At 47.1% G+C, this 18,018-nt stretch overlaps 1 protein-coding gene across 1 annotated transcript; it reads left to right on the top strand.

Annotated features, from left to right (window-relative positions):
• Window positions 1-291: 291 nt before the first annotated feature.
• On the top strand, window positions 292-16,550 carry LOC306702740 (homeobox protein Meis1; the record flags this gene model as incomplete). The annotated part of the gene is made up of 8 exons (XM_079168409.1): window positions 292-851; window positions 2,537-2,757; window positions 3,811-3,952; window positions 4,191-4,241; window positions 4,717-4,767; window positions 5,955-6,101; window positions 14,856-14,967; window positions 16,540-16,550. The coding sequence occupies exons 1-8, from the start codon at window positions 840-842 to the stop codon at window positions 16,548-16,550; spliced, it is 747 nt and encodes a 248-aa protein (XP_079024535.1). The 5' UTR covers window positions 292-839.
• Window positions 16,551-18,018: the final 1,468 nt, after the last annotated feature.

The raw sequence follows: 18,018 nt of genomic DNA, 5'->3' as shown, positions 1-18,018 counted from the left end.
CCCCCTCCTCTCCGCACGACTTGCTGCAGCCCGGCGCGTTGTGTAAGACGCGACCTGTTATGGCCACCACTACTTCCGGGTTTCGGCAGTCTGGTCCAGATCCTCCGCTCCTCCTCAGCTCAGCACACACATCCCCATTGTACACAAACGGAGGAGGGGGGGAAAGAGAAGGCGGCTCGCGCATACACACACAGACTCATACGCGCGCACACACACGCCATCTATGCGCACACACGCACGGCATCGATCGTGGCTCCTTTAAGAAAAGCCTAAGCCAGAATTATCACCCCACCTCCTCTTGATCTCCTCTAGACGCTTTTGCATAAGAAAATCAAGCCGGGAGCCGAGAGTGATCAAAGAAAGCGAGAGGAGAAGCTGCTTCATTTTTTACCCGTGATTGTGACCGTTAACGTTTAGGTGGTGCCGGTCCCGTGGAGACGCGCGTCGGACCATCATTCATCCGGTACTTTTGACAAGCCCTCGCGTTGTGACTGACAAGCGGAGTGGCAGCGAGCCATGAGAGTCGCCAGTTTTGTTTGAGGGGGCTATTTTATTTTTCACCCTGGTTGTATTTTTTTGTATTTTTGGGGGAGAAAAAAAAGGAGCCTGGCGCCGCTGCCCTCGAGGATAGCCGAGGACCTATTCACCGCGCCTGGGCTAAACTTGCGCAGAGAAGCGGGGGCTGGCTGCACCGGAGAAAAACCAAAAGAGGCACACAGGATTTTGGGCTGAAACATCTTCCCCCATTTATTTGGATTTTCTTTCTTCACTTCGTCTCCACCCTGGCCTCAGAGGGGATTTATCTAAGCTGAAAGGACGACCAGGGAGTGAGGAGGGTTATGGCGCAACGGGTACGTAGGACGATCCCTAACCCACCTAAAAAAAAAAGTTTCTCTAAGTCTGCCGTGCCTGAACGCAATCCTGCACTGTAACGTGGCTTAATGACACACTAGACCCGCACGGACGCACACACTCGCGGCGAAAGTTTTCTGTCGTCTTCCCTGACACATGGAGACACTATTCTTTTTGTTGTGGCGTCTTTCTTTGGCACGGCATTACGCACGGCCGCACTCCGCAAACCGGGCCCCGCTGAGGGACATTGGAAGCGTGATCATATCTCACATCGGCTATGTTTTTCAGATTAGTTATGACAGGGCCAGTTACTGGAAGCGAAGTGGGGGAGGGCAGAGAGGCAAAAAACAAATCTACACATTTCTGCTCGGACTAGATTTTCATATTGAGCGGAGCGTTTTTGAACAAAACAAAAATCACTTTACAAAACGTCCGACAGCCTGTGATATTAGCACAATGCCAGTTTGTTCTTTTTAGTACTGAGGCGACGACGAACGCTTTGACTCAGACACTTGCTCCGGAGCAGCCGGCTTGGATCTTCACGCGGACACTAAACGGTGTAAAAAGCCGAGATGTTGGGACACGCTGGACACGTTGAGCCGCTTAGTTTGGCACCGCGGCTGCACCACGCTGGGGTTTGCACCTCTTTGCCTTTGGGGTCTAAAATGCTCTGATTTAAGTGATAATGCTTTTTTAAACTCTTTTCCTCGGCACTTCTAGAGGGCACTATCAATAATTCAAGATCTGGTAAAGAAGCCAACCTCCAATACAGCTTTTATTTAGCCCATTTAAAATAAAAACAATCGTACTCGAATCAACATTTCTGCATTTTAACAAACTGGCAGAGTTTAATAAGAACCACTAGACTACTGCGTAAAGACACAAACACGTTATTTAACTTCAAACTGGACACGTGAAGAACAAAAGTTTTGAATGTCCACTTCTTGTTAAATATTGTCTGAAAAATAAAACACACAACACGCGCTAACTTGCGTTTGCTGCATGCGCTAATCACAGAGTGCCTGATGGGTAATGACATGCTGCACAATTATGAGCCTTTAAAATTAGGAAACACTGCAATTAACAAGTTTAAGACGTTGTACACAGTAAACCGACTGCTGGTGTGAAAACCAAGCCTGGTTAATGATAATAACAGTAATAACAACAATAATTATTATAATAATAATAACTAGCTATGAAGCTGAACCTTTTTGGACTCGCAGTATTTTATGAATATATTGAATCATTTATATTTATTTGAGCTGTAATAGTCACTGTGAGTAAGTTGAAAAGCTTTCTCTTAAGAACAGTTTTTTGTTCCCATGAACAATCTCCTGATAAACTTCATTTATACTTCCGTCTTTAAAAAGCTGTTTTATTGTAAGAGAGTAAAAAATCAAACCACTGTGGTGGATTTATTCCTCTGGTTTTGTGTCACGAGGGTCAGTGTGTTGAAAAGAAAAGCTCGCTTCACCAGTGTCAGGAAATCTCTTTGAATTAAGAACAATGTTGAAACAATGTCGACTTGTTTTGGATATTCATGAAACTATGTCTCCCTGTTGCCAGATTTTGACTTCGACTTTGTTTTCTGCTACTTTTAAAACCTGTTTCCTGACTTGTGGTTTCGACTTCTGACCGTATTGCTGTGCATGTTTATCCACGGCGGACTGTTTGTTGTGTGCAGTACGAAGACTTGCCCCACTACGGGATGGACGGGGTGGGCATCCCGACCACCATGTACGGAGACCCGCACGGCGCCCGGTCCATGCAGGCGGTGCACCTCAACCACGGGCCCCAGCTGCACTCCCACCAGTATCCGCACACCGCCCACACCAACACCATGCCTCCCAGTATGGGCTCCTCTGTTAACGACGCTCTCAAGAGAGATAAAGACGCTATATACGGGTAGGTGCGAGCCCTCGGTCCCTCGCGAGGAAGGGAAAAAAAACTCGCTCTGTGGCGGGCAGGCGTGCATCCAGGCCTGGAGGGGGGAGAGTGGGATAAGCACCGGCTCAGTGCCCGGGACGCAGCCCAGAGTGCTGCAGAGGCACTGGGGAGGAGAAGGGCTGCTTCCTTTGTGTTTTTGCACAGTTAAGAATTGTTTGTCACTTCGTTTCTGCTGGTGAACAAATATTAAATACATAGTTTACTTATGGAGTATATCTCACACATGTCCTGCTATTTAAGTCACTGGAAAAAATGTATTTTGACTGTTGTATGATAAAATATTATAATTATAAGACAAAGTCCACTTTAATTAGACCTTAATATTGTTTTAGAATTTAACTTGCTTAATGAATTTTTAAAGTTTCATCATTTATGTGTAAAATTACTCTTTTAGCCATTTTAATTAATTGTGTTTAATGTGCCAGCAAAATTAAAAAATGTCACGTTTAAAGAAGATCTCACATATGCATGTCGTTTATTAATTTACAGGAGTTAATTAAAAAATACAAATTGTAAGCATGCTGTGTTCACTGTAACACTTTCTCCTCATCTCACGCCAGACTGACACAACTTGCAGCACATTACCAGTCTGCGCGTATTTACCCCGACGACTTAAACAATAAATAATCAACAAATGTGCGCAGCTTCAGAGGCTCTCGCCAAACACACACACACACACGCGTGCGTGCACGCCTGGGATCCAAAGGGAGACCTGTGCGAGGAATTGTTTGACTGACTCTAAAGCTTTTATGCTATTAGGCGCGCCTAGATTTAATCACAGAAGTCTGCCCGCTGTTTGCAGCCCTTCTCCGAGCCTCTGCATAATATAATAGCGCGGCAGCAGCAGCAGCAGCAGCGGTCCCCACGGGCGAGTTGTAGAGGAGTAGCATGGCTGGCTAAATCTAAGCCCGCAGTGGTCTTGACCCCGCGCGCTGTTCTCTCTGGTGACATTTGCTATTGTGTGTGTGTGTGTGTGTGTGTGTGTGTGTGTGTGTGTGTGTGTGTTTCCAGGCACCCCCTGTTCCCCCTGCTTGCACTGATTTTTGAGAAATGTGAATTAGCGACGTGCACCCCCAGAGAGCCCGGGGTGGCGGGAGGAGACGTCTGTTCATCGGAATCCTTCAATGAGGACATAGCGGTGTTTGCAAAACAGGTCAGAAAAGTGTTGTGTTACAGTTCGCAGCTCGTGCCGTTTGTGCGTAAAGTTGAGAGAAAATAAAATGCCATTCACTAATAAATAAATAAAAAACATAATCAAAATGTTTTAATTTCATCTAGTATGTTGACTGTGTAAAGTAGGAATTAATGCACCATTTTGTCACCACTTGCATGGTTTGAAGCATTTTGAAACTTTCCTCTATATTAATATAGTTTGTGTTTATTTCTTTTAGATTCGGGCAGAAAAACCTTTATTTTCATCAAATCCAGAATTGGATAATCTGGTAAGATACATTATAAATTAATATATTTATATGGAAAGTGACATTTCCTGCTCTGAGTGTATTGTTTGCATGTTTATGTACATGTGTGAGTCAGAGAGCCACGTGGTGCTGAAGAGTCAGAGCAGGATTGGAGGTGATTTTTGGGGGACTTTTGATACCCCCCCCCTGATGAAGGGCCGCTTGTCAGGCAGCTGACGCGACCCTCTGAACTCCAAACTTCTCCACTTCGTACAGTGCTGCTGCTGTGAACGTGACGATGAGAGCGACGTCTTCCTCACTAGTTGCTGCCGAACAGCTCTCTGACTCCTGCATGTCTGCTCTCCGCACTGCAATAACGTCCACGGTTTAATATCAGTCCCACATAAAAACCCATTCACATGAATATTATTTTCCTTGTATTGAGATCAAAACGTGGCCTGTTTAATATCAAGAGATGTGAGCTCTAATTCTTTTTATTGTTATTTTAATTTTTCAGATGATTCAAGCCATTCAAGTTTTACGATTTCATCTTCTGGAGCTGGAGAAGGTAATATTCTTCTTCTTCTTTCATTTTCTGTGCCACTTTTTCAGACCTATGGGCTGTGTTTGCAAAAAAGAAAGAAAAGAAGAAGTATTTTTTTGCTCGTCGGTTATAATTAGCGTCAAAATCAATCATGGGGCCGTTTTCTCTTCCGCGTTTAATCACGACGCAAGCTGTTACAACTGGAACGGATATCTCTCTGTGCCCCAAAACTCTCCCCGCGTGCTTTAATGAAGTTTAATGCTGGCACAAATCACACGCAAGGTTGAAACATATAGCGAACTTTTGGGAGGATTTCTTTATGGAGGGCAGAGAGGCCGCCGGCTGCCATCTGTGGAGAGGGAGAGGCAGCAGTGGGTGTAAAAACTCTGATTTGTCTGCGCGTCAGATGGACTACGGGAGCCCGTAAAGTCCACTTTAACCTCACACTGTGGAACATTATCAAAGCTGTTGAAAGTTTGTTGCTTTATTAAAACGTGACGCGACCACGTGCTGTAAATAAGAGGCTGTAAACTGTTCACTGCTAAATATAAATCCAGTTTAAGCCGCTTTCTGCTGTGTTTTTCTGCCCCTCTGACATTTGTTCAGCTCCTCGATGCGCCACATTGGCAGTGATAATGTAATAAGTGGACGGAATTAAACAGTTTACCTTAAATGTCAGTCAAGCGGGTCGCCCTCCTCTAATGGCCACTATACCCGGGGCATTAACACGGACGTGTTGAGTGCGTTGGAGCCCCTGAGCCCTCGTGTCGCTGTCAATTTTCAAAGATATCTCTATTTGAGAGTAGAGAATATATATATAAAATATATATATATATATATTTTAAAGTTGCTATTACAAAAGCCCGGATGGAGCAGCGTTGGCTATGCGGCGCAGCTCGGGACCTGGACTCACCTGGTCCGGAAGGATCTTTTATAATGTCAGAGCAAAGGGGAAGAATGCAAAACTAGAGCTTTTGAACATATTTAGACTCATAATTTATCACAGCGCCTAAGCAGACTGTGACTGATCACTTTGCCAGTGATCAGTCAAGCCTCGTGTTCACTAAAATATATTTTAGATGCAACAACTGGGCTGTGACCCCCCCCCCCCCCCCCCCCCCAATACAAAGCTCTCCGGGGCTCTTCTGCATGTCAAAGGCTGTCATTTATGTGTGTGTGATGATGATGTCTTCCTTCCTCTCTCTCTGAAGGTCCACGAGCTGTGTGATAATTTCTGTCACCGGTACATCAGCTGCTTGAAGGGCAAGATGCCCATCGACCTGGTCATAGACGACAGGGAGGCCGGGTCCAAATCCGACAGCGAGGAAATCACGAGATCATCGGTGGCCCTTGATCAGGTACATCTCTCTCTGTCTGTCAATGTGTGTGTGTGTGTGTGTGTGTGTGTGTGTGTGTGTGTGTGTGTGTGTGTGTGTGCGCGTGTGCGCGCGCGCTCGTGCTCTCCCTGCTGGCTATTCAGCTATTCTGGGTCACTACTCTGCTATTTGCATATGATTAAGGCCGTTTTACATTCCGTCCATCGGAATGAAAATTTCTCTCTGAATAATGTTGCTATTATTGCCCCATTAAAGACTTGAACCCGGAACCGACCCGGGGAGATTAGCTCGGTAAAAAAAAAGAAAAAAGAAAAGGCATCGCCACAAACTTGACCTGCTTCGTGTCCATTTTAATTTAGCGCCTCTCTCCATTTTTTCTCGCCGTTTTTGTGCCACTAAAAGCGGGGTGGAGAGAAAAAAAACACACCCCGGTCCTCGGCTCCTCTGTTTGTCTGCAGCCCGGCAGAGCGCAGGAGGAGGAGGAGGAGGAGGAGGATGGGTCTGCAGACTGCGGGGCCGAGGTGCCGTCCTTCGGTTTCTCCACTGTGGAGTTCACGGTTCATTACGCGTCTTGTCAGTATTTTTCCTCAGACATGAGTGCACATTGCTTATCGAGACCCCTGCGCTTCTTCTCTTCCTGTCCTCTCGCGCTCAGAAGGTTTCTTCTCTGAGAGCCGCAGAAGAAGAAGCAGCAGCAGCGGGTATTAAAGGTAGATTAGGGAGTGTTTTCCCCCTTTTGTGCCGATATCAAGAGATAACCGCGGCCTTCATTATGTGCTCCACTGACTGCTGGCACTCCGGGGACATTGTAGTGCGCGCGCACACAGGCATGACCCTAATGGTCCATACACGCTGCCGTTAAATAATGATAACAGCAACCGATGATTAGAATTATGCAAATCTGGATTTTTTTTTTTTTGTCGGCCATTAATAGCTCGAGTCGCTCGAGACGGAGCTGCAGACTGTGAGACCAATAAGTTAAAACTCCATCCAGAGTTTTAAGAGCGCATGAGAGGAGCGGCTACGGATACCGACGAGGGGGAAAAAATCAAGTGGCCAAATTAAAGGGATTAGTTGGATAGTCCGACATAAAAAGTAATGAAGCGATTAGGCTAAATAATTTAAATCCGCGGACTTCCATATGGTTGAGTGGCTGGTCTGAGTAGAGAGAGAGGCAGCCACCGGCTTTTATGTTCTGGGCTGAATGGCAGGACTGGGAGCGGACTGGGTAGCCCCCCCCCCCCCTTTCCCTCCACCTTCTCCACCCAAGCCCTTATGTCTGATTATGGAAATGAGAAAGATCACCCGGAAGATTATACTTCATTTAATCCAGGAGCAGAATTAAATAACACAGACGCCACTTGTGCATTTAAGTGTCTCTTTGAACGGCTCCTTGTATCCTCTCAGGGATTCACTTGTCTCTCTTTCTTTTCTTTTTTATTATTATAGATAGGTCAGGACATGGAATGAAGCCTTATGCTATATGGAAACAGAGAGTGTGTTAAACCCCTTGGGTTTCCAGGTATATGAGGAAAACCATGTTGTGCTGGAGGCTCTGATGCAGATCTTTAATTGACTGTAAGATGAAGACGTGGCCTATATATCTTTTAATGCAGCGACGGACCCTTTAGATGCAGCCGATTCAGGGCCAAACCACACAAGCTTGTGTTTACGCTGATGTGACAGAATACTATGACCTACAGGCGTAGTTTGCATTGCAGCGCGGGGGGGGGGGGGGGGGGCTTTTTGACAGATGTGTAAAATGAGGGACGGGCTGCTGTGGTGGGATAGTGTGGAGGCTGTGTGTAAATGGGCATATCCAAACAGAGGGTGCATGCCTCTCACAGCTGAATATATTAATGGCAGTGCTCTTCATAACTTAACTAGCCCGCTGAATATATATATATATATATTTTTTAGGAGTTTTGTGGGCTATTTTTGTGTGACATCTTATCTGCGGTTGTTAGGCAGTGACATCCTGAACGAATTTGCGTTTGTGTGTGCATTATCTCTTTCCATATGTATTTTTAATATATGCCCTCGGGCATAAAGTTGAAGTGGACTGAAAAAAAAAAAAAAAGAATTTGCACAAAAGAACAATGTTAACAAGACGGAGAAAGCAGGCTCATTTATTCATAAACCAATTTATTCCAGTGAGGCGACTGTAGCCGAGGAGAGGAGGAGGAGAAAAAAATACTTTGAATTTATTAAACTCAACAATCCAACAACGCTGACTCTCTCTGCTGCATTCGCACCCTTGCGTCACGTAACAGTTTGGAATATTCTTTACATGTCTTTGCGTTTGCTTTGTTAGCCGAGGCCGAGTGTACGGAGAGAGGGGGACGCCGGGCGCCCCTCTCAGAAGAAAAGCACAGCAGAGCTGAGAGGTGAAGAAGTCACAGAGGCTCTGCGTCGGCTTGTGAATGCAGCCCAGCCAGTTTGGGTCCACCCTCCTGTGTGTGTGTGTGTGTGTGTGTGTGTGTGTGTGTGTGTGTGTGTGTGTGTGTGTGCATCTGTCTACAAGTGTATGCATATATGTGTGTGTGTGTGTGTTCAGACTGGCCTGATAAATGCAGCCCCCCCCCCCCCCCCCCCCTCAGGTGCTATGTGAGTGGAGTGACTGGTTAGCACCAGTTGGACTTCTTTAACCCTTTCCCTGCCTGCTTCCCCAGAGAGCTTCCCACCACCTTTTCCCTCATTTCTTCTCTTTGGCAGCACGTTTCCACACATCCCTGCTTTGAGTTCAGCTGTAAATAAACATAAAAGACACAGTAGAGTTACAGTACGAGTGACTTTTAATGTGGAAGGGACTACTTGTGTGCTGCTGATTGCGTCCCTCTGTTTGCTCCGCTGCACATGTTCACCTCAGTCTAAAAAGGAGCGGGGAGGTATTTCCACGCTGTCGTACGTCATTTTCGCACAGTTGCCTTTTTAATTGCACAGAGAGCGCGAGAGGGGGGGGGGGCCGCGGCAATTTGCTAATGAACTCCGAGGGGCCCGGGCTCTCTCTCTTTCTCTGCTGCAGAGCAGAACACTACTAATGGTGCTGAGGACTCACTCCGGGTCTCGAGAGCTCCTCCACTTGATTGAGCCGTGCAGGCTGAAGTGGGGCTGGAAATAATTGAATTTTTCCCATAAAAAAATAGTTCTCCGTCTGGCTTTTTTTTTTTGTGTGTTTGTGGATGTGAGAGAGTCTTAAGTGACAAGCGCTCAGCAGCTGACCCGTTGAGTTCTATTAGTCAGGAGGTATTCTTCCATAATAAAGAGCTTTATTGACACTGAAATCGTGTATAAATAACCTCCAATCTGAAGGGACATCTCTACATTTGGGAACTAAATGCTTCCTAAACAAACCCTGTGCCCTGTGTGAGCTTAGTGCTGTTGGTCACTGTGTAAGAATTTATTCTCGATAGCGCTATCGCCGTACCCCCCCCCCCCCCCCCCCCCCCCCCCCCCCCCCCCCCCACAACAATTGGCACCACGATGCCATACAAGTGCTGGTTTCCAGGTCAGACAGGGACCCAGCAGTGTTGGTTTAGGTAACTCTATGGCGGTCAAAGAGTGACCCCCCCCCCACCCTTCCTCTCCAAACTCAATGGAAACCCTGACCGCCGGGGTCAGCCACTATATTTTTCCTAATCAGTACTATCGCTAATCTATTGGCTTCTCGTTGAAGTACGTATCGAGTTCCTCTCTCGCTCCTGCAGTCGCACGCCGACGACCGGAACACAAACTTTTGAATCATGGTGCCGATTGTCGGTAATAGCAGCTTTTGTAGTTGAATAGAGGAGAGGTTTTGACCCCCCCCCCCCCTCCCTCCTCTACACCCCCTCCTCCCTTCCCCTGACCCCCCCCCCTCCCCCTCCACCACCCCCATCCTCCCCTTTTTCTTTTTTCCATCGGGGAGTGAATGCAGGGCGGCTGTTCAGGATTCAACAAGTGACACAAAGAGGCGACACCACGTGACTCGTGTGTTTCTTAGCCTCTTCATTATTGTGGTGGAATAGCAAGTAGGGGTGATTGTGATTAAGCAAATCAAGGCCGGGGGGGTGACTTCAAAGAACGAGAGCGTCAGCAGCTTCTCTTTTACACGTTTTTAGACATTTTCAAACTTTCTTTTCCATGAGTTGTTTTTTAAAATCATATTTCTGGAAACTCTTGTTGAAAAACGATTCTCCCACAAAATCCCAACTGCAAATAAAGTTCCTGGCTTGCGTCTCGTGTTACTTGTGATGGGCGGCCATGTCCGTCCCCGAGGCCTGCTGTGGTTTCTTTGGCTAAGTAAACAATAACCTGGCTTAACACATGTGTACTTAGCTAATGGAAAGTTCCTCTCCCCCCTTTAAACCCCCTGCGAGCCCCTGACAATGGGCCACCGTCTCCAAGGGACCCGCCGAGAACATCCCCGTGCTGTTTGAGCTAGGCTAGGCTAACGCAGGAACAACGCAGCTAAAACGTGTCATTAACAAATTAACGCCCGCCTGTTTTTTTTTTTTTCATTCGCAGCTGAATAAAAGGGAAATATGCTTTGAGAGCTCTCCAGCTAATGTTTGTGTTTGGACTCATAGAGGGGGTAAACAAAAGCAGCGAGAGCTGAAGTGGCAAGAGGCCACGGAGAAAAGGAAGAAAATCACTTTGTCAGTTTCCGTGAGTGTCATCTAAACGGACGTTGAAAGCTCTGGTAATTATCTCAAACGTGTAATTATCTGTGCTCGTCTCCACGAGGTTAACCCGGCGGTTTAAAGAGCCGATTGAAGGAGTACCTGACGGCTATTCAACGTAGCACACTTAACCTACTCAAGAGACCAAATCCAGTTCTTCTCCCTCACCCCCTTCAGCAATTATAAGGTTATTTCTTCTTTCTTTGTCTATTGTGGAGAGTTTGGGGAGGAAGGGGGGAGTGCAGAACAGAATGGGAGGGAGGGAGGGAGGGAGGGTCTTTTGCTCTCTCACTCCCCCCTTTTTTTTTTTTGCACCACGCATACCATTACCAGCCCCTCTTCTCTGAAGCACAGATATTGCAGCGAAGGGGAGGAGGAGAGAGAGCGGACGTAGTTGCCTGGCCGGTTATCAGAGAGGCAGATCCTGCTTTATCTATCACAGTGGAAAGCAAAGTAAACAAGAGGTTTTACAATAGCCCCCCCCCCCCCCCCCCCCCACCTCACTCACAGCTTCTCCACCAGCTGAGTGGGAGAATGTGTCCAGGGCCAATCTCGCCGCTGCAACACATGGCATTCTCACGCATTTCAGACCTGAGGAAGCAGTGCTGCCCAGCAAAAGGTCAAAAACGGTGTTAAAGAAAAACAACCTGCTGGAGAACATATGCACCAAAGCATTCTGGGGGATGGAGTAGCCCGGCTTGTCATCTTTGATTCAGATGTACCGCCACTGAAGAGTGTGTGTGTGTGTGTGTGTGTGTGTGTGTGTGGGGGGGGGGGGAGGTATTTGGATATTTGTGTCTGCGCCGCTAAGTATGCACATACGATTATTCCTGCACGCTCGCTGGCACGGAGTGAGAAGTAAATATCCATATCATCACAAAAGATATTTCAGAGAGAGGAGAGAGGGGTGAGGGACGGGGGGAGAGGAGGAGGAGGAGGGGGGGGGGTGCAAAGCACAACAACCTTAACCATTTTCTTTATTATTGCAAATGAATTGGCAAGGCAACATTTCTTGCATGAGCGCTTGTGTGATGTGGGGGCCTGGCACAGCGAGAGAGGGAAGCATCTTAGTCGCCTGCACAATGAGAATGCATTGGATTGGAATGCATCACCGATCATAGCGGAATCAGAATTTCCAGCAAGGAAAATCTTTTCATGGCGAATTAGGGTGGTGGAAGAGAAAAAAAAAAATGGTAATGAAAAAAAAAAAAGGTATGCACGGCTCACAAGCAAGGGTTCCCTCGGCTTTGGCGGCGGCAGATTTAAGAACTTTAGCTAAAGCTAAGGCAGGATAGAATGGGGAAAATTGAATTTACTAAACAATTAGGCATCGAACTAATCTTCATCCCGCACAGGAGAGAGAGAGAGAGAGAGAGAGAGAGAGAGAGAGAGAGAGAGAGAGAGAGAGAGAGCATGGCTGCTCATTAAGGGAACATAGAATAAATCAGGCGTGCAGACGGACGGCTCTCCTCCAGCTTTCTGTTCGTGCATCTCTCCATCTTGTGCATTTACACACCCCATGTTTTTGCAGTTGGACCTCCACGTTGTCTTGTTGGCACAGGGTGTGTTTGTGTGTGTGTGTGTGTGTGTGTCTTGTGGTCAAGGTGTGTGAGGCGCTGCGTGTTTGCATAAGGTAGATAAAAGGTGTGTGTACAGGCTTTAAAGTGTTTTAGTGTGTGTGCGTGCATGCTGTGTGACCTGTGTGCGCTAGCATGTGTGTGTGTTGTGTGATCTCAGCCGTGTGTGTATTAATTGAGTGTTAGATCAGAGCCGGGGCCCTGTTCCCGTCCAAGAGGCGGCCTGTGATTATAAATAAACTCCACCGTCCCCGCGGAGATGCCACCAGGCCCTGGCCCCGCCCCCTTTCCCATGGGGCCTCGGCGGGCCACCTCCCAGCAGGCAAAGCGCTCTTTTGTTCAATTACAGCTAATGCAGTAGTTTGCCGTTTCCCCCTGCACTTTCTAATTATATTTTCAAGTGGAATTTGTTACAGAATTAAACACAAAAAGAAAATGAAAAAACATTTTTTCTCTTTTTTGGGCGAGCCGAGGCTCTTGGGTTTTTTTGAATATTCGCCGTTCGACGTCCCTCAGGGTTCTGTGCTATTCTTTTTTTTTTTTTTTTTTCACAGAGCTCTGAATAAACAAGTCGAGCTCATTTTTTAAAAGCTGCACTTTCTTTTTTTTTTTGGAGGAGCTGGCAGAAGCCGGAGTTAACTGTTTGCGTGCCGAGCATGTGTTCTGGATTACCTCACTTCTGATGTTCTCTGGAGTCACTCGGTCATGCACGGGTGTTTCATTCTGCAGCGCTCTACGGTCTGCAATAAAGAATCTGTAAGAAGTGTGGGGGGGTCTCTTATCCCCTTTAAAATCAACCTTTATCTCCGTCTTTGTGCAGTGACTTTCCTCTTTATTGCAAAGCCTCAGAGCCTAATTTAGAAAACAGCGATTATATCGTCCGTGTAAGCACTTGGATTATAATTTCATAGCCCAGGAACTTCAAACGGGCTCTAATAAACCCCAAATGTGTTGAATTTGCTGACTTGTGTATTCTTTTCTGTTATTTTACTCCTTCTACATTTTGTTTTAAAACAAACCCCGTGTCATGAATTAATGCCTGCTCCTTTTTTATCTTTCACAACTCCTCGCAGAGTCGGCGCTGCTCGTAGTTTCCCGATTGAAACCAGTTGTTCCCCGGTGTGTTCTCCTCTCCGGCCTCCATCTGGGCTTCTATCGCTCATTTCATCACGCCGTCCTTAAAAGCACGACGCAAACGGCACACTTCCCCCTCCATGTCTGCTCCATTTGATTTGGCAAAAGCAAAGACTGCGTGGTGTCTCTGTGTGTGTGTGTGACGTCTACTTACCTGTGTGTGTGTGTGTGTGTGTTTGCTTGTGAAAGCTATAGCTTCATATGATCTTTGTTGCTCTGCTGTCCTCGGTGCTAATGTTGCTTTTCAGAGGTTATGAGAGATAAGAGGGAACATCATGTAGCGGCTTCATGTGTGTGTGTGTGTGTGTGTGTGTGTTATGTATATCTACTTCTCTGTGTGTGTGAGGGAACTTAACATGTCTGACTGTGTGTGTGTGTGTGTGTGTGTGTGTGTGTGTGTGTGTGTGTGTGTGTGTGTGTGTGTGTTTGAGCGTGACGTCTGCTTACCTGTGTGTGTGTGTGTGTGTGTCTTCCTTTTATCCTTCTGTCTGGACCATTTGCTCTTGTGCAGCTGACACTCATCTGGCCTTCACACACACACACACACACACACACACATGCACACACACACACACACACACACACACACCTCTTGCTATATATAAACCGGGTCTCCTGAGTGTCTTTTGTCTCGTCAGCTGCTCGTGTTCATCTGCTGTTTTTCTTGACGTCCTGCAGTGAGGAGTGAACTTCTACTCTACCTCAACTCGTTCGTTTGTCTACATAAAGTTTAGCGTTTGGTCGGTCATGTGGTCTTTTTTTTTTTAAGGAAAGATTGTGGTGGAAAACTTCAGCTTATTTGGTTATGTTCTCGGTCTTGGCTCTGCCTCCCGAAGTGAAATTTAAATCTACATTAGTAGGATCGGTCATCCAGCTTTTTGTTTAATTTTTGGACAAAACAGAGGATTTATATTTATGTAGCAATAGTTTGAGTTATTTACCTCTCTCTCTCTCTCTCTCTCTGCTGGGATGACATCACTCCCTGGCGCTCGCCGCGGCCTATCTTGAGTCGTAGCTGTTTTGTATTTTCATCTGCTAGTGGTTTGAGCCAAATGGAGGCGGCCGTGGATTGCATGCCTCAGAAAGCTGGGAACTAATACAACATGTTTCGCTATTCGTCTGGGCCTTTTCTCTACTTTGAGCCCCCATAATCCTCATTCTCTCTCTCTCACACACACACACACACACACACACTGCGTGACTGAGCTGTGTTTCTGCGTATGTGTGCAGACTTTCTCCCACGTAACGTACAGTATAGACGTAGACAGAAGTTTTGAAAAGAAGAAAAACACAAGCAAACTGACAGAATATTAACGGATCTCTTCGTCCCCTCTCTCTCTCTCTCTCTCTCCCTCTCTCTCTCTCTCTCTCTCTCTCTCTCTCTCTCTCTTTCTCTGCGACAGACGTCCTGGAACAGAGATCATGACGACACGGCGTCCACGCGCTCCGGAGGAACGCCGGGACCGTCCAGCGGCGGACACACATCGCACAGCGGAGACAACAGCAGCGAGCAGGGTAAGAGACGTTCTCTTCCTCGTTGATCAGCTGGGCGAGCGGAGGACAGGAGACAGCACATGTAGGCCGAGGTCATGTATATGTGTCAGGAGAGGTTTGACCGGCCTATTCAGGATGTGTTAGTAACTCACAGAGAGGTCAGAGGTCACAGTCAGCTATATAAGAGCTCCTCTGGACCGGGCAGGCTTTGGTTGTCTTGCTCGGGGACACGTCGGTAGAGCAGACACGGTGTGGTAGATACCTCGAGTCCGCTCTGCATCTGTTGGTTTGTGTTTGTGCGCTCGCGGCTCATGTTACGGATGAAACGACTCAGCGTGCAGAGATCTCTGCCTCTCTTCTTGTTGTCATGTGATCTCCTCGTCACACGACGGTGATGGCGATATTCGTGTTTGAAGGAAATGAAGGTCTTTAAAGAGAGCGGCTTTTCTTCCTGCATTTGAGGCTCTGCAGGCGTTACTACATGTTGCATGCATCAACGGTCTGAACTCAGACTAAAAAGCTCCGGGGAGGAATTGGTGCTAAACGTGCACAGAATGTGCAGAGAATAAAATCAGATTTATTTGATTCCTGATTGTTTACCCTCAGAATTAAAGCGTGTAACACATGCGTCCACACAGAACACTGCTGGATGCATTCTAAGAATATGTGTGTGTGTGTGTGTGTGTGTGTGTGTGTGTGTGAGTGGCAGCAGAGGGAGGATGGGTCTGGCGGTGGACGAGGTGGCGTTGCAGACAAACTGTAGGCAAAAAAAAAAAGAGAAAAGAAGCAACTTCATATATTATTGAAGGCGATGTCAAGGCGAGCAGTTTGCAGGGTTGCCAGTGCCAGGAGGCAGAGCCGGGGCGGAGCAGAGAGCGCCGCCATGGCTTCCACTCCGATGAGCAGCCATTTATACAGTCAACACACACACACACACACACACACACACACACTGTCTCTCTTTGTCTCCCTGTCCGTCTCACACTCACGTCTCATCCTCTCTCTTTCTGTATCTTACACACACACACACGCGCACACACACACTCACACACACACACACACACACACTCTGTCTGTCCTCTGTTCTCACCAAGGCGCTAAGGGACTGAGAGGTGAGACAAAAATAAAAAGGCAGACAGATGATAAGAGAGAGTGAAATTACAGTGGGAAGACAAAGCAGTGTGTGTGTGTGTGTGTGTGTGTGCGTGCGCGCTCACGCCTCCACCTCTGATGACTAATGGTCTGGGGCGGCCAGGCGAGATCTGATTGGTCGCTCTAATGAGCGTGCTCTGTGCCGAGTTTGGGCTCCTGCTTCTGTGACCTTTGCCCTCTATTGACCAAACTGACACTTCATTTTTCACATTTTTCCAATTATAGGCCCACTCCTTACGTTAGCCCGCCTCCTCTCACTCGCCCTGTCCCCCCCCCCCCCCCCCCCCCCTCCCCCTCCCCCCTCCACCATTGTAGGGTTTTGTTTGTTGTTGAAGTTCATTAGAGGGTAAAATATGTTGTAGTGTGTGTGTGTGTGTGTGTGTGTGTGTGTGTGTGTGTCGGTGCAGTGAATGAGTTGCTTTGATTTGTCTTGTGTTACAGGAGAGCCATGAACGTATTTAGATTGTTGTCGTTTCTCTTTGAAGTTGCACAACTTTCATTAACTATTTTTAATAATGAATGATGTAATATTTCCCCTCAAACTCCTGCAGTTATAACGTCCACGTACTTCTATTGTATTTGTTATTTATTTTGGCTTCGAAACGTGTTAAACAGCTTCCTGATTTGTGTGACACACACACACACACACACACACACACACACACACACACACACACGTATCCTCAGAGCAGCGGGACACAGTGACAACAGTAAATACCGGAGGACATCTTGGACTGCTTTCAGGTTTATGTGGGTTAAGAGCTATCACTGCCGCGTCATATTGGCTCTGGAAAATTGTGTGTCAGTCACTTGGTAATCCCAGTAAGCTGGTTATTTATCTGTTTGCCACTTTTCTCTCTCTCTCTCTCTCTCTCTCTCTCTCTCTCTCTCTCTCCCCTCCTCCTCGTGCTTTCATCTTTCTCATCCTCCCTCTCTTCTCCGGTTTTCCCTTGTCTCCCACCTACTCTCGCATCTCCCTCTTTCATTTCGCTCTCAGTCGGTTTTCTCTCTTCTTGTGAACCCCCGTGTTTTTTTTCTCTCTCTCTCTCTCCTCCCCCTTTTTTATTTTTTGCTTCCATGCCTCCCACTCGCTCTAAAACGTTACCTTTGTTTATCCCCTTTCTTCTCTCCCCTTATTCTCTCACCTCTCTTTGTTCCTTTCGCTCTCTGATTCTTCCCCGTCTTTCTCTCCTCTGTTTTTCATCTTTTGTCTCTCATCTCTCCTCTTTGAGCTGTCTATTTTGCTCTTCCTCTTTCCTTCCTTCCTTCCTTCCTTCCCTTCTCTATCGTTCCTCCCTGTATGTTTCATTCTCCCCCCACCTCTGTGTCTCTCTTCTACGTTTTACAGATTGCTTTCTCTCTGACCTTTTCCCTCTCTCGTCTCTCTCTCTCTCTCTCTTCCACTTTCTTCATTTCCTTCTCCTCCTGCCTGCAGAGCTGCACAGCTAATGGCCATCTCTCACTCTCTCTCCTTCTTTCTCTCCTCCATCCTTCAATCCGCCCCCTCCTTTACTCCTTCTCCCCCCCGTCTATCAAGCCACCTTCTTCCTCTCCCTCCACACCTTAACTCAATCTTTCTCTAATTCCTCCGTTTGTCTCTCCATCTTCTTCCCTCAGAGGAAGGATGCTGGGCGGTCGAGGAGCCTTTAACTAGTGAACTCGAGTCTCTCTCTCTGTTTTTTTACCGAGGCTATTCCTGAGACAGACACATGCTCCGCTCTGCCCTCTTCTCTGGACGGTTCACTGCCTGCTGGAATAAAAAATAAATCCACATTTCTGACCCGGAAACGTAGCATTCAGACTCAAACAGAGAGGATGTGTTGGCGTTACGTAAGACCAGAGGTCTCCACACACTCTTACCCAATCGATCTGACGAGTATAAGTGTGTGATGATCAGGTGTTTTGCGGTTGTTTGTCAGC

Source organism: Pholis gunnellus, assembly GCF_910591455.1.
Source record: "Pholis gunnellus genome assembly, chromosome: 11".
Taxonomy (NCBI): domain Eukaryota; kingdom Metazoa; phylum Chordata; class Actinopteri; order Perciformes; family Pholidae; genus Pholis; species Pholis gunnellus.
Note: the sequence above shows the minus strand (reverse complement) of the source record. Positions and strands in the feature narration are given on the sequence as shown.